The sequence below is a fragment of the Gekko japonicus genome, unplaced genomic scaffold (genome assembly GCF_001447785.1).
Source record: "Gekko japonicus isolate JY-2015 unplaced genomic scaffold, Gekko_japonicus_V1.1 scaffold198, whole genome shotgun sequence".
NCBI classification, from domain to species: domain Eukaryota; kingdom Metazoa; phylum Chordata; class Lepidosauria; order Squamata; family Gekkonidae; genus Gekko; species Gekko japonicus.
In genome coordinates this window covers 570267-586850 of record NW_015161409.1, presented here as the reverse complement: position 1 = coordinate 586850, position 16584 = coordinate 570267, and the positions used below count along the sequence as shown (strand labels likewise).

General features: G+C 41.4%; 1 protein-coding gene across 1 annotated transcript in view; it reads right to left on the bottom strand.

Moving 5' to 3' along the window:
- Positions 1-1938: 1938 nt before the first annotated feature.
- Positions 1939-16584, bottom strand: part of EML5 (echinoderm microtubule associated protein like 5) — a 136937-nt gene continuing 122291 nt past the window's right edge. Inside the window, exons 36-45 of the mRNA XM_015426624.1 lie at positions 16207-16415; positions 13583-13740; positions 10995-11109; positions 7210-7398; positions 6844-7016; positions 5685-5847; positions 3557-3660; positions 2923-3076; positions 2256-2356; positions 1939-1975 (exon numbers count right to left, since the gene is read on the bottom strand). Of these exons, the coding sequence (XP_015282110.1) occupies positions 1939-1975; positions 2256-2356; positions 2923-3076; positions 3557-3660; positions 5685-5847; positions 6844-7016; positions 7210-7398; positions 10995-11109; positions 13583-13740; positions 16207-16415 (1403 nt within the window). The remainder of the gene's footprint in view (positions 1976-2255; positions 2357-2922; positions 3077-3556; positions 3661-5684; positions 5848-6843; positions 7017-7209; positions 7399-10994; positions 11110-13582; positions 13741-16206; positions 16416-16584) is intronic.

Below are 16584 nucleotides of genomic sequence, written 5' to 3'. Positions count from 1 at the left end.
CAAAGTACAGTCCATGGTCTTTACTGGGGAGTTAGGCCCTTCTGACAAAATAGTTTAATTCAGTTTTCATCACATGATGACTGAAAATGTCATTGTTCATTGGGAAAGAAGCAATATCAGTTTGCCCTTTGGTGGCCTGCTGGTCTTATTACCAGTCTAGAATCTGATGGCTGGTGGTCTCTTTGCAGCTCTTGCTACTCTTCCAGTGACAGCTGTGCCTTTAATCAATCTTTCAACCTGAGCATAAAGACATGTCCCTTCCATTTCAGGACTTAAACTTCTCAGACTGCCATCCATGTGTGTGCAATGAAGAGAAAAACTTTTAACAGTATGAAGCAATGCTTGACGGAAAATAATGCAAACTATCATTTAATTGCTGATCTAAATCCTACAGGTAGAAAGTTTGCAAAGAAAGGAGGAACAGGGCATTATGGAAGCATTTGGCATTGGTCCCAATGGGATGGGTAAATGAAAACAGATTGCATTTGCTATGCATCTTTATAATCAAATACTTCATTGCACATGTTATTTGGTGATGGGAAATTTTTTTGGACATACCATAGAATCACACTAGCTGAAAAAATAGTCTGGCATATCAAACTGTGTTGCAGAGAACAGATAGTTGTGCACTAAAGAAGCATTGTAGGGAACAAGGTAATTTAATGTTGATTTGATAGTCCTCAAATGCCTATTTAATTACTTGGCTAAACTCTCAATCCATATGGCTACAATGATAAAAATGTGGCTTTCTCCCATCCTGATCTGTGTAATTTTTCAGTACAAAGCCAGGTGGTGGTCATGGCGCATTATGTGCATGTCTGCATGTTTAAACTGGCTTATGACCAAGTGAATAAGATTAAAAACTTTTCAACTGGTCTTACCCATTTGTAGAAAAATGTATTTGCAAAATACACGTGAATCTGCCAAGTGATACTGTGACGATAAAATTAACAATTTCTATTGCTACGAAATCATGTTTTTGCATCTGGTGCCAACCCAGAACTTAATCAGCTTATAAATACTAAAAATGATCAACCTGAAGTCTGTGTTTTTTTCCAGCACAGCTCTGCAAGCAAACACAGCCGTTTCTCTTCCACTGAGAACATTTTTATTCACAAGGCAAAAACTGGAGTTAGACTTTTAGGTTTTGGGCAAGGCACTCACAATGTGAGCAAAATCAGAATCTGCTCACAGAACTAATTAAATGCTTACATGGAATAACACTAAGTTAGTGTTGAAGAACCAGTTCATGTATGCCTACTAGCATGCACCGGACATGATTACAACAACCCAGGCCTTAAAAAAATAGAGTTCTGCGGGGCCTAGGAACAGACTTCATTCTTGGGATTTTGTTTGCTTGTTTTTGGTGAAATAGACAAAACCTTTGCTGGACCAGTCAAATATTTTCTATTTTATCTACTTTACTTTTGTTAAAAACAAAACAACAACAAAAAAACCCGAAACCAACAACACTATAGTTTAAGAGCTCCAAGGTGGTTTTCTTTTCAGTAATAAAATAAGGAGTTTTCTATTTTTGTGAGAATCAGTTCCCAGTACCTAATGAAAACATTCATGCTGAAAGTAAACACATTGTACAGCACTAGGTCAGAAAGAACGTCTCTTGATTACAAATCCAGGATCTTATTGTACACCCAGCTAAAATCCACTTCTTCCTCTCATCCATGTGTTTCAGCATCTGGCAGTGAGCGGGAAACAGATGTAAGCTATCTGATACTGTTGTAACATGACTAGACTCAACATATTTGCAGCTGTCCATCCTTCTGATAGACTATAGTTGTTCGAGCAGACAACTGTCTGTCGTTATCAGCACCATTTCTTTGAAGCATGCAGGGCACTGGAGAATGTCTCATTGCAACCATGGGGCACTCATGCCTCTTTATTTCATGCAATGTCCTCTTTGGAAGGTCTCCATGTCTCTCAATGAGGCATATGTACACATTTCCAGACAAATAAGCTGCAATTTTAAACAGAAGTAAAGGAGACATAAAAAGTTACTGCATGTTCATGGATTTTAAAAGGAACTAAAATGGGATGGACAATATAACTTCCAAAATATATTTAAAGATCACTTCAAACAGGGCCAGTGGTCAATAAAGAACTTCTGCTTGTTTTTTTCTACGTTACTTTAATGACTACTGTTCTTTTAGCAATCTGATTCCTCTTTCAGAAACAGCAGAAAACAATTTATGTTACAATCTCAAAAGTTCTTCTTTCCAACAGAAAAATTTCCATACCTGCAGTCATCTCCACCAGCACTGACAACATATCTGTCTCCACTTGTAAAGCGAATATTTGTCACATGGGCTGAATGACCCATAAATCTTTTATGTTTTGCCTTTAAAACAAAACAAAGTCTGAATGTTAGCATTACTTGTTTCAAATGCATCCTTTCCCTGCTTTTATGTGTAAATTACATTAAACGTCTCTTTCCTACTGCCTTCCATCTAGCTCCACTGCAGCGCTATCCCTGCTCCTCTCTTCACTCTTCAAGTCTAGGGCCAGCAGTGGGACCAACTGCACCTGCACATACATCCTTTCTTCTGCTCTCTTAATCCTATGTTCCTCTGGAAACAGCACCATTGGGCAACCATGGTGAATCAGGGGGAATGAAAGGTAGGCCTGTACAATCAGCTGCTGGATATTCCCTAAGCCAGGGACAACTGCAATTTGCCCTAGGTGAACGGCAAATTGCTTGGATGGAGTCAAGATTGTTCTGTTGAGTTGAATATTCAAGCAATTCTGCTTTTATCTCTACTGTTCTTCAGAAAACAGTCAATCTACTAACAGGAAATGTGAGCTCAAGCAGGTTACTCTACTTTTAAGTGATAAAAGAAAGCATTCTGCCAGTCTCCTACTCAGTAGCAAAAGAGCACACATAATTTTAAAGCAAAAGTTTCTTACAAATTTTTCCGGACAAGGGAAGTCAAACAACTTGACCATGCCAAAGTCATCGCCTGTTACAAGGCTGATTCCCGAGTGAGAAACACAGGCACAATTTACATCGGCTTTCTCAGCATGCCTGGACCAAATCCCAATAACTTCATCTCCTAGAACACTGAAACCAAAGGTAGGAAGAGAAGCTGTTTGAAAAATAATTCTTGATCCAGAGGATAAATAGAAGTTTTTGACATGAGCACATTTAGTTGTCATATCTTGAGAATATTGTTAGGACTCCATTAAACATAAACAATGCAATATAAAAGTTTGTGTAGTCTAAAGTGTATGACAAAATAGACACCATCTTGATTATTTATTTCCATTACACACACACACACACACTCACTATCCACCTGCTGTGGAACCAAGTACCACACTCAATCCTTTGTGTTATAGTAACAGAGCACTGCGCTGCTAGTATAAGCTATACTTATAGGAACTCAAACTGCTTTTTCTTTTACTTGGGAAATTTCTGTATGTCGTAAAGTATGAGGCAACTGAAAGTGGGAACAATAGAATTATGCAGATTTATGCAGTTCTCTTTCAGGTGGGAGATGGTATGTCATATTTTTGCAACTCTAAGCAAGAATGGATTTACCTGGTCCAAGTGGCCCATGTTATTCTATCGATCACTGCTTGATCCAGGAGCTGTTTTCCTGAAGGCACTTCATAAATCTGCCTTTTGTAAGACCCAGTAGAGACCTTTGAGAACAAATAAATAGTTTGAATACATGAAGCTGCCTTATTCTGAGTCAAACTATTGGTCTAGCAAGGTCAATCATGTCTGTTTTGACTGGTGGTGCTTCTCCAGGGTCTCAGGCAGAGAACTTTCACATTCAACTCCAACCTGATCTTTTAACTGGAGATTCCAGAACTGAATTTGGGACCTGATGCATGCAAAGTAGATGCTTTACCACTGAGCCATACCTTTCCTATAATGTTCATTACAACAGGTTGATTAGACCCAGAATTTTTCATTTAATCTCTTCCAGTTCCCATCACTACAGCCTCCATTTCACATGTCTTTGTGTTCATGCAGAACCAATTATCTCAAGACCTCGCCTTCCTTTTTCACCAGCAGGAAAGCTGGTTGGATCCAATCCAATATCTGTAATGCTCTACATTTTAATAGAATGTCTTATGCTAAGAAGCAGAATCCAGTAAAATATCAAAATATACATACCAGGCTTAATGTCAATACCAGCAATAAATCTTTGTATTTACCCAGTCCCTGTGATCTATTCCATTCACCTTAGGCTTATTTAGCTTTAGTTTTCACTTTACTCTTGTCATGGCAGCTTAATATTCCTCAAAGCATTCAGGAAATATAAAACCCATGCACTTTCATACATTAATTCAAACTCCATTACAAACAATGCAGAAGCATAACACAAAGTATAAAAGCAGTGATTTGGTTCAGGTGTGCTTCCAAATGACAACAGTGATGCTATTTATGCAAACCAGTCTATGCACTGGCTGGCTATTTGACAAGACAGCACTGGTCTGAACAAGTCCACAAATCATGGTGGCCATGCAGACAGCCAAACATGAATGCGCCAGTTGACACACACCCTTTCTCCTAAGTACTCCTGTGGAGACATCTTAAATATTACTTTCTTTAAAACATCATAATCATCATCATCATTGGAATTTATCTACCACCCTCCGCAGTGGGACCAGGCTCAGGGTGGTGTACAACATAATCATGTAAACACAGAGTAAAACAAGTTAAAACGAAATAAAACAATAAAAACATGGTTAGCTGAAGATGACGTTACAATCCTAATAAAACGAAATAAAACAATAAAAACATGGTAGTCAGTGCCAACTGTCTCATGGGGAAAGGGCAGGGAGGGATGGGAGTACCAAGACGGAGCCGTCGCTGTCCTCAACCAAACGCCTGGTGGAACATCTCTGCCTTGCATGCCCTGCGGAACTGCAGTATGTCCCTCAGGGTATGGATGTTGCTCGGCAAAGAGTTCTACCAGGTTGGAGCCAGGGCAGAGAAAGCCCTGGCTCTGGTCAAGGACAGCCAGACATCTCTCAGGCCAGGGACCTCCAATAAGTTCTGATCTCCCAAGTGTAACACTCTTCTGGAGGTATACCAGGAGAGGTGGTCCCAAAGTTATGTAGGTCCCTGACCATTAAGGGCCATAAAGGTCAACACCATAACCTCGAAACCGATCTGATACTCCATGAGACGCCAATGCAGTTCACATCGCACAGAATGAATATTTGCTGTGTATGATGTCCCCATAAGGATCTGTGCTGCTGCATTTTCTGTTGCTACCTTTCCACCCAAATAGGGTCCCAAAAGTGGCAAACATCAAAACATTAAAACATCTGAGACATTAGACCAGCATTTAAAGTAAATTATATTAAAATATTTAAACAAATTCAATATAACATATAAACACAAAACCACACAATCAGGGAGGAGGGTCAATAACAGTTATTGGGGGTACACCAAGCCAAACAAAAAAGATTTCAGCTGCTGGTAGAGAACAACGATGGAGGAAAACAGGCAGATCTCCCTGATGAGGCAGTTCCAGAGTTTCGGCTATATTATATTATAGATAAAATAAAGATGTTTTTAATTCTTGGAACCAAAATCTGTTCTAAGATAATCATTTCTGTTTAAATTTAAGATATGATAAAAGGTAAATGGGAAATGATGCAATCTTGGAAATTGTACAGACGTAAACCTATACGGCAACTACATTTACCTGAAGGTAGCAGCTGTCTGCAGAGAAGTCCATTTGAATTACAAAGCTAGGGATATCTTTGCAGTAGCTGGCTCGGTTAAGACTAGGTCCCAATGTCAGGTCATAAAAATCCACTGCATTTTCACTGGAACCCACTGCTAAGTAATGAGAATCTGGGCTGAACCTAAGTAGATAAGCAATTTCCAGTCAATGTTTGTTGCTCACAGAACAAATACAGAAAATATCAGGTTATCATTTTCAACTTTTATGTCCCTATAATTATTTTACATGAAGTAGTATAAAACTTTTCACAGTATACACCAAGGCTTTTTTAAAAAACCCACAAACCAATGTTTTTCATCCTCTTCTATTTAAACATCTCCAACTCAAATATTTTCTGTTGTGATTTTGATATCTTTTAATGGTCTGGTTTCATTTTAGGTATTTCTTGCATCCATAGATGCATAGTTCCCTCTGCATGCTATATGACTCTTCCTACCTTTTCTTCTATTTCATCTGTTTGTCTTCCTAATTTTGTACTGTATGAGAAACTTTTCCACCAAGAGTAATTTGTTGACTTGAAAGACTAGGTTTGACTTGGTGCATCTTAATAATTTGTGTGCCATCAAGTCACAGCCAAGTTATGGCAACCCCATGGGGTTTTCAAGGCATGAGGTGAACAGAGATGATTTTGTTATTGCCTGCCTCTGCCTAGCAACCCTGGTCTTCTTCAATGGTCTCCCATCCAAGCACTAACCAGGGCCAACACTGCTTAGCTTCCAAGCTATGACAAACTTGGTCTAGTTTGGGTTACTCAGGCTGCTTGGGGTGTCTCATAATAGCACCTTTTTTCTCCTGTTGCTGCAAATACTTACATACTGATATTTCTTATGGTTACCTGATTTGCTCTATGTCACTTCACAGGTCATTTCTCTCTTTCTGGCTTGCATATGCACCAGTGGTCTCCTCTCCCTGAGCAGAAATGACTGACTATTGCTGAGGGACGTGCATGCACAACACCATTATGCACTATGCATATGAATAACTTTCAACAAAGTGTTCCACATGTGGGTAACCTTTCTTAGGAAATCTTGGATCAGAAGGAGGAGCTGGATTTATACCCCGCCCTTCACTCGGAGTCTCAGAGTGATTTACAGAGCAGGGAAATATGATTTCTTACCTGATGTCTTGAATAGCTGATCTTCTGTCCCTTTTCTTCCCCCATATTTTCAGAGAGTTCACTAACAAGATAATAAATTCTCCATTTTTCATGCCAATAGCCACCATGTCTCCTTCTGGGCTATATGACACAGTACGTGCTGCATGGCCCAAGCTGACTTTGTTCATCATCTTCTGTGAGAAGTTTAAAAAAAAAGAAGAAGAAGCAGAAGAAACACAGATTAAATATTTTTCACTTATGTACATTCAAGACAGCAAATCAAAGTTGTATCTTATCTTTAGCTCTCATACTTGCTCAGTCCTTTTCTCAACTAATTTCTTTAATTTATAACTTAATACATTATTCTTAATACTATTTTACACCTACTTTATCAGCAATATCCCAGAGTCTGACTGTCCCATCTTCTGCAGCAGAAAGGAAAACATCACGAGAAGGATGTGTTGCTAATCCCCAGATAGGCCCATCCATATGACCATTAATTAGAATGTTACATGCTGCATTTTTCTCTCCAACTTCTATTATTTCAGCATTCCTTGTCCCAACAAGAATTTTTCCCTGAAATAATGGTAAGTTAATGAACATCATTAGTATAACACCTATTGATGAAGAGTAACTTAAGAATCTTGTATATATATAATTCTCCTAATGCCTTGACCATTTCGACCTCTCCCATTGGCTGTGCTGTGCACTTCATCAGCCCATCAACTGCCACTCAAGAGTAATCGCATGTCATTGGCTGGATGCTGGGTCCGCTTCTCTTCCACACCCACTGCCACTGTTCCCTGTCAGAATAGCTGCCAAAATGGCTGTCTCTCCTGACGAAGACACTTCTCCTGCTTGGCTCCTGTGGGACTAACTTTTCCCTCAATGGCTGTTGCTAGGCAACCAAGCTTGGTTCTGTCAGTGAAAAGACAAAGGAATGAAGCCCTTTTCAGGCCATTGTGGGGAACTCATTGGGGCCAGTCCTGACTAGGGTTGTGAGCTCCAGGTTCGGAAATAACTGTAGGTTTTGTGCTGAAGTCTACAGAAGCCAGGGTTTGGGGAGGGGAGAGGCCTCAGCTGAATAGAATGCCATAGAGTCCACCCTCCAAAGCAGTTATTTTCTCCAGGGGGAGAGAAAGATCTGTTGTCTGGAGTTCAATTGTGATACCAGGCGATACAACAGCCAGTGTGGCATACAGTTAGCTCTTCAGAGCAGGGTCCGCCAGACCAAGGTTCTTGCTGTGGAAGCTGAGTGGGTGATTTCGGACCAGTCACAGACTTTTAGCCTAACCTACCTCATAGGGTTGTTGTGCAGATCAAAAGGGGGAGAGGAGAATGATGTAAGCTGCTTTGGTCCCCACTGCAGAGAAAGACTGTGCTTTTCCTCTTGGGGAACCACTGGTGCCAATCTCCAGGTGAGGGCTGGAGATCACTCAGAATTACAACTGCTCTCCAGATGGCAGAGATCAGTTCCCCTGGGGAAAGTGGTGTACTCGGTGTCCTTGTACCCTGTTGAGATTTCCCTCCTATGACAGCCTGTGTGACATAGCAGTCAGGGCTTCAGAGCAGAGGCTGCAGGTGGGGGGGATGGAAAGGTGAAGTCAGAGGGGCAGATAAAGGTAGGTTGATGATTGACTGGGAAGGAGATAGGGTTGCCAACTCCAGGTTGGGAAATTCCAGGAGATTTGAGGGGTGGAGCCTAGAGAGGGGGAGGTTTGAGGAGGGGTGGGACCTCAGCTACAATGCCATAGACTCCACCCTCCAAAGCAGCCATTTCCTCCTGGGAAACCACTGCTGCTAATCTCCAGGTGAGGACTGGAGATCACTCAGAATTACAGCTGCTCTTCAGATGGCAGAGATCAGTTCCCCTGGAGAAAACAGTGGACTCTGTGTCATTATATGCTGCTGAGGTCATCACAGCAAATTGACACTGAGTGCCCAAGGCCAGGGCACCCGCCCAGAGCCTCTTTCTAGAGCTCATTGTATTTATTTCTACAACGGGCCGTATTCCTAGTATGTTAATAACTTAGACAGTATGAACATATTATGATATCGATTATATTTGAGTCCAGTAGCACCTTAGAGACCAACAAGAGTTTCAGGGTATAAGCTTTTCCCCCCATAAACAATTTTATTTTATTTTACAATTTACAACTGCATTTATATATAAATCAATGAGTAATACATCAAAAATAAAAACTGCTCTGTATATATCACCCAAAGTCTATTATGCTAGCTGAGGAAATAGAAATTAAAGTTTTAAGATTCTTTGGAACAACCGCCATTTTTGCCAAGTAGTCTAGTATGATGCCTCATACCCCAGCAAAATCAGAGTCAGAAGCATGCAATACAAATTTGGACACCTTTTGAGAGCTTTTGAGAGTCAAAACTTGTTCATCTCTAAGGTGCTACTGGATTTGAATTGAACTGTTCTACTGCAGACCCAACATGGCTACTGTCTGAAAATATAATATCAACAATCCATTTGGTGAAAAGAAGCATTAACTGCAGCAAATGGGGCTATACAACAAATAAGGAACTCATGTCTCCAAGTAGGCTAGCTTACTCCCCCACCCAAGTTAACATTTGTTAGCATTTCACTCCAGATTTGGTTGTGGATTTGGAAGAGAAGCAGCCTTTGTTGCCCTGACCTTCTCTAGGAGAGTGACAGCGTGAGTGAATCCCTATTGGTGGAATTTTCTTGGCAGCTTTCAGTATCATCGACAATGGTACCCTTCTGGAGAGGCTGGCAGGGTTGGGAATGGGAGGCAGTGTGCTTCAGTAGTTCTACTCTTATGTGGCTGGCCAGTTCTAGGCAGTGGCACTAGGGATTGCTGCCCTGTAGCACTTATGGTCTGCAGCCCTGAAAAAGATCCATCTTGTTCCCTGTGCTATTTAACTTCCACATGAAACCACTGGAAGAGACCATTGGTGAGGTGCCACCAATATGCAGATAACACTGAGCTCTTTTTCTCCCTATCAGCTCACTCACATGGGTTTGTGAAGGTCCTGAACAGATACCTGGTAATAGGTACCTGGATGAGGGCCAGGAAACTGAAGCTCAATCAGACAAGACTGAGGTCCTCCCGGTCAATGATACAGTTGCTTGAGGACTGAGGAGTCAGCTTGTCTCAAAGGGAGTTGCCCTCCCCCCAGAGGAGCAGATTCATATCGTGAGGATGCTGGTGGATCCTGGCCTATGACTGAATGCTCAGGACTCCATTGATCAAAGCAGCTATGGCTGTTCCTCAAAAAGCATAATCTGGTCATAGTGATCCATGCTCTGAGCATATCTAGGTTGGATTACAGTAACGCAGTCAACATGGGGATGCCTTTGAAAACTTTCTGGACACTTCAATGCATCCAAAATATGGCAGCCAGGGGCTAGATATAGGGATCGTATCATCCTTTGCTCCATGATCTCCACTGGCTACCTGAATGGTTCCAGGCACAAGCTTCTCCCATACCATCTATTGTACCAGTTAAGATCTTCCTCCCAAGCCCCACACCTGCAAAGGTGAAACGGTAGTGGAGCACTCATTCCTAAAGTCCTTGCAAAGCAATTGGCTCTTCCCAGTCCCTTTATCTGAGCCCCTAGACAATCCAGTCCTTGACAGGAGGATGTATCTTTCCCAATTCTATCTCTTGCTTAAACTGCTGTTGTACTTATTCTCCTTGTAGAAGCAGAGGACAATAGGCTGCCAAAGGCAAGTCTGAAAAGAGAAGGTGGAGCAGATGCCTACTGTGAGCTGGGGAAGGTGACTGAAAGGTAGACTGCTCTCAGAGGCACTTATCAGCAGGCATTTTGTTTTTCCTTTTTCCTTTGTGTATGAGAGTCCAGTGGGACTCTCTCCATCCTTCTTTCCTCTCACCCCAATCCTTTCTCCTCATCTCTGAAGGCCCTCCTCGTCTCTATAAGGCCCTCGAGCTATGCATTGTACACGATTCCTTTAAAGACTAAATGATATAAATTGATATAATTGATATAAATTGTGAATAACCATGTACAGAAAGAGCAAGTTAGTGACAATATAATCCCCCCCAAAAGACTAAACAAGTAAGAATGAACATAAAGCACTCAATAGTTTTAAAATAAATGACTGAGTGATTCAATAAAGAAACCAAGGAAAAAACCCTAAGAAGAGAACATTAAAATGACCAAGACTTACTTTGCCTCTGCATACAGAGCGAACGCAGTCCGTTATCTGTCCTGTCTCTAATCTGAAGGCACGACATCGTCTCAGCTCCTGATCCCATAGTTTTACAGCACCTCCTTCTTTGGATCTAATGAAAATAGGAAACATTACAGACTGGGTTATTAGGTAAAATTGCCTCAGGTAATCAAAGATTTGCCTACAAATCTATTAAACCATTAATTAATTGGATACCACAATTAAGCTCCATAAATGAATACTGAAAAATGCAGTCTGAAAATATACTGTAGTGACCTGGTTTTGCTCCCCACAATATATTGTACATGGATTTTTGCACAGTGAAAAATACCTATGGGCAGTTTTACATTTTCACATTATTCAGTTGTTAAAGGTGTCTTTCGAATTTATAGCTATTTCATAATTTCATGTCACATGACAGAAGACTAGTACATAAGCCACTGAGAACAGGTTTGTTCAATTTTTCCTTTCCTTGACTTTAGGTATTTAGATTATCCTAAACTTGGTTGCAATCCAGCTCCCTTAAGAACACAAGAACAGCCAAAGGTGCTGAGTCTTTTACCTGTATTCTCCTCCCTGCAGCAGCCCCTTCCAAGTTTGTGGGCACTCATGTAGGCTAATAGCCATGTGAGTCTGGAGGCTGTACTGAGGGGGGGGGAATCTCCCTCCTGCCTCTTGAGTCAGAGAAGCTGGCATTGCAGAAGGGGGAGAAGATAATTTCACCCCCTTCCTCCTCCTCAATGCCACCTACCAAGTCATAAGGCTAACAGACCATGTGAGCCCCACACCCCCCAGGGGAATCAACTTTTGCAGGTCCATGAGAAGTTGCTAGGGTCAAGCCAATATGAGAAAGATCCTTGATCCCAGTGCAAACAGATTGTGCAATCCAATCCATGGTTTCCTGTGTGAAAGATCACGACTGAGGGTACGCTTTGCTTCGTAAGATACTTGGTTGAATTAAGAAAATGAAAAATCAGAACATTTTGCAAGATTATTTCAGAAAGACCATCAGTCATTCTGAATAATTACTCTTCTGGAATGGCTTGTTGGTGTGACTATGCTGAAGCAGATGCCCACCTGAATCAAGTTCAATATTTTGCCTCTTTTCTCCAAGGTCAGGGACAAAGGGTGGTGATAGGGGATCGGCGATCCTGGAGGCATCCTCTTGAGTGTGGGGTGCCTCAGGGGACGGTGCTGTCCCCGATGTTGTTTAACATCTATATGTGCCCCCTTGCCCAGATTGCCCAGAGTTGTGGGCTTGGGTGCCATCAATATGCAGATGACACCCAGCTCTATCTGATGTTGGGAGGCCAGTTGGACTCCACCCCGGATGACCTTCATCGGGCGTTGCAGGCTGTGGCTGGTTGGCTCAGACTGAGCCGGTTGAAACTAAACCTGGCAAAGACGGAGGTCCTGGGTCGGCTGATTAGGAAGTTGGTTCCCTTCCTTAAATGCAACGACCTAGCAACAGTGATCCATGCAATGGTCTCCTCAAGGTTGGGCTACTGTAATGCTCTCTACATGGGGCTGCCTTCGTTGCAAATCCGGAAGCTGCACCTAGTGCAGAATGCAGCAGCCAGGCGGGAGCACATCTGGCCTGTGCTGAAAGTGCTGCACTGGCTGCCGATGGTGTACCAGATCTGCTTCAAAGTGCTGGTTCTTACCGTTAAAGCCCTATATTGCCAGGGTCTGGTCTACCTAAGGGACCACCTTTCCCCGCATGTTCTGCCAAGGGCACTACGGTTGGGGAGTCAAAATCTCCTGGTAATCACAAGCCCCAGGAATATCAAATTTGCTGTTACCAGGGCCAGGGCTTTTTCAGTGGTGGCTCCTACCTGGTGGAACGAGCTCCCAGAGGAGATCCAGGCCCTGCGGGACCTTGTGCAGTTCTGCAGGGCCTGCTAGACGGAGCTCTTCTGCCAGGCTTTTGAGTAGGAGCCGGCACCACCATTATTCCACCATCGCTACCCCTCATCATCGCACCTCGACCATCAATTGTGCGGATATTAAATGGGGTGCGAGACGTTCCTGGATGAAGATGGGATGATTGTGTTGCTAGGAGGTACGTTGTTGGCCTGGAATTAATAACTTTTACCGGACCCCCATCTTGCAACCACTGATTCTGTGACATCTAGAGCACCGACATTTTAGTGTTTTGTACTGTATTGTTTTTATCTGTTTTAACTTTGGCTGGCTTTTCTTTTTCTTTGTTAGCCGCCCTGAGCCTTCGGGGAGGGAGGGATATAAATCCAAAAAATAAAAAATAAAATAAAAAATAAAAAATAAAATTATGCTGTATTAGTCAAAAGGAGGTGGGGCCACTAATTACTGCATAAGCATGCATCTTAGTAGCTGGAAAGGACTGAAAGCTATGCAAGCCAGTTTGCTACTTTACTTATTCGACAGAGTTAGGTAGAGAATTTTTCTGACTGTAACCAGATTTAGGATCCCATGACAGCTGTGGCAGGAGAAGCTAACATGGATAAACAGACTTTGGCTTCCAATATAATGTAACTGTAAATATTTGAAAGTGGAATTACTTTAATGTAATTTACTTCAATAATATTTATACAGCCAGAACTCACGGCCTTTCCTTGCCTCCTGTGACAATTAAGCCATCTCGCAGCGTTGTGTACATTGCGAACACAGGCCCATTATGAGCTTTGGCCACAATTCGATTCAATATATGTTCTTTCCAAACACACACATCTCCACTGATGGTACCTGTAAATGTCAAGTTATTCTGAAAGGGGGGAGGGAGAGAGAATATGCTCATTATAAGATTTTTTAAAAGAATAAATATACATATTTTACAGTGTTGAGAGTTCCTAATATAGTGTAAAAAAATTCACATTTGGACCTCAGTTGAGAGGTTAGCAGACTTTTGTGTATTAGGGTTTCCTATGGAAGCAGCATTCAACTGTAGTAATTCGTAAGACTATTTCATCTGCAGAGGAAAGTGTTAGAAAGAACAGTGGGTGTGTATGAGGGGTGGAGATAAATGCAGAAGGAAGGTACAATAGCTATGATATTTGAAAGACAATATAAAATGTCCACCAATCCATGTGCAAAGAAGATGGATCTGGGCATCACGAAACAGACAGCTTCTAGATTAAGATATATGAAGAATTTTCAGTTAAGGGCTGCAGGATAATCAGGGAGTTATTAAATAGCAGTAATGGTCAGAATTAACCTGCTCATTGTACCAGTAGGGCATTCAAACACAGTACCAGACCTGGTGAGATGGAAGAGAGGGAAGATGGACCTTCTGAGGACATTTCCATGTTACTTTTGTTAGTAATAACTATTTAATACAGGCATAACTCTTCACTATAGTTAACATCAACCAGGGAAAGGAGGGTGGAATTGGTGAGGACAGGAAGAAGAGGGTGCAAGAACATGTGAGTTTGCACGTGATTGGGCAGCATTACATGTGAACTAGCCAGCCCTCAGCTGTTTTAATATCATATGGATGAGCATTTGGGCAAGTATAAATGATTAACAAATATCTAGTTTAGAAGACTGAGTTTTTTGTTCTCAGGATTCAATTATAATGTTACTAGACAGTTATGTGTTACATAATATTACACCGTCGAATTTTCCATTTTGTAACTGAGTTTGAAAATGTTATCTACAAGTTTCAGTGAATGGTATTATCATTTTCACACTGATTTTACTCTGCATATCAATAGTTATTATTGAGGAAGTTATTTTGTCCAAACACGAGGAGTATAGTATTTGTACCATAAATTCTCCCTATGTACCAGTGTGTCCCCCACCCCCCGTTTTATGAAGATAGTAGCCTCATATTTCCTCTTTGGCTTTATAATCCTTAAACTGCCATGCAAACGTAGTGAGAACGTCCCAAGAGGAAAAGGACCCATCCAAAAGAAGAAACACCTGCTACCCCTGCTTCTGCCTCTTGGATGAATGGAACCTGATGACTAGATACAGTATGATGGCCACTTACATTGTCTACACTGGACAAACAAGCTAGTCCCTTTGACAAAGAATTAATGAACATAAGTCTGACATCAGAAACTGCAACATTTAAAAACCAGTTGGGGAACATTTTAACTTTCCAGGACATTCAGTTGCTAGCCTAAAAGTAGCAGTTATCTTACAAAGAAATTTCAAAGGGAGATCAGAAAGACAGACTGCTGAATTAAAATTGATAATGAAGCTCAAGACAATACATCCACCTGGACTGAATCGAGACTTAGGTTTCCTGTCTCATTACCAATGCTGGTTTCTCCACACCTACTACCTCTCTTCATATCACATCTAATCCAATCACTTCATCACACCTGCTATTGTCACTTGCCTGCTAATGTCATTTGGTATCTGAAATCACTCCACTTTCCAATATATAGGACAGAAGGACTCACATTCTAGCTGTATCTAAATTGAACAGTAGTTTTGTTATTCTTTAAGGTGCTACTGGACTCTTACTCTTTTCTACTGCTACAGACAGACTAACATGGCTATCTATCTTGATCTTGGCTACTTATAAAGTCACTGTGCAGTCACTCTATGCCTATGCTAACCCACACTTGTGGATCTAAGAAGAGAAGAAGAGATTCGATTTATACCCCGCCCTTCACTACCTAAAGGAGTCTCAGTGTGGCTTACAAACTCCTTTCCCTTCCCCTCCCCACAACAGACACCTTGTGAGGTAGGTGGGGCTAAGAGAGCTCTTACAGAAACTGTTCTTTCTCAAGAACAGCTCTGATAGAACTATGGCTTGCCCAAGGTCATCCAGCAGGTGCAGGTAGAGGAGTGGGGAATCAAACCCAGTTCTTCCAGATTAGAGTCCGCACACTTAATCACTACACCAAACTGGCTACACCAATAACTCTTATATCATGCGAATGGAAATACAACAGAAGAATGATTCTCTTTGTGGTTCTAAAAACTTCACAATTAGCTGATAAGTACAAATATAAATGATAAATAACGCATTGATAAATACAACACCACATCTGTGCATCTTCCAGACTTAATCTGAAAAATAACCACTAAGGGGCCAAAGGATCACATTATACTAAACTCTACAGAACTAGCCTCAATCAGAGAAGTCTGAAGCACCACTAGAACCTCTCACAATCCCCTCAAAGGTTTATCCCCTCAAAGGTTTAATTAGTGAGCTATAAACAAATTAGTATTCTATAAATGTGCATTTTTTAAAAATCTGCTAAAAGTTACGTACAGCTCCAAATGCAACAGACAGCATGGTCTGCATTCGTGCATCTTCTATTGAACTTGTCTGTCCTTTTTTACTGAGAAGTGCTCTTCCAGCAAGGGTCCAGAATCTCACATGTTTTACTCCTACTGAAACAAACTGTGTGTCTGAGTCAGGCCTGAATTCTGCTACGAAAATACGCTGGTTATGACCAGTTCTACTGGCAATTTTGGCACCTAGGGGAAAGGGAAAAAATTGGCATGTAAAGTTACATTTGTATAATCCTACTAATAGGTGCCATAAAAGAATTGTACTTGATATAATCTTCTAAAGTTTCACAAGTACAGAAAGTTGTAGTTTTGATTTCACTGCTTTCTACAGTTATACAAATTTCCTTCCATTTAG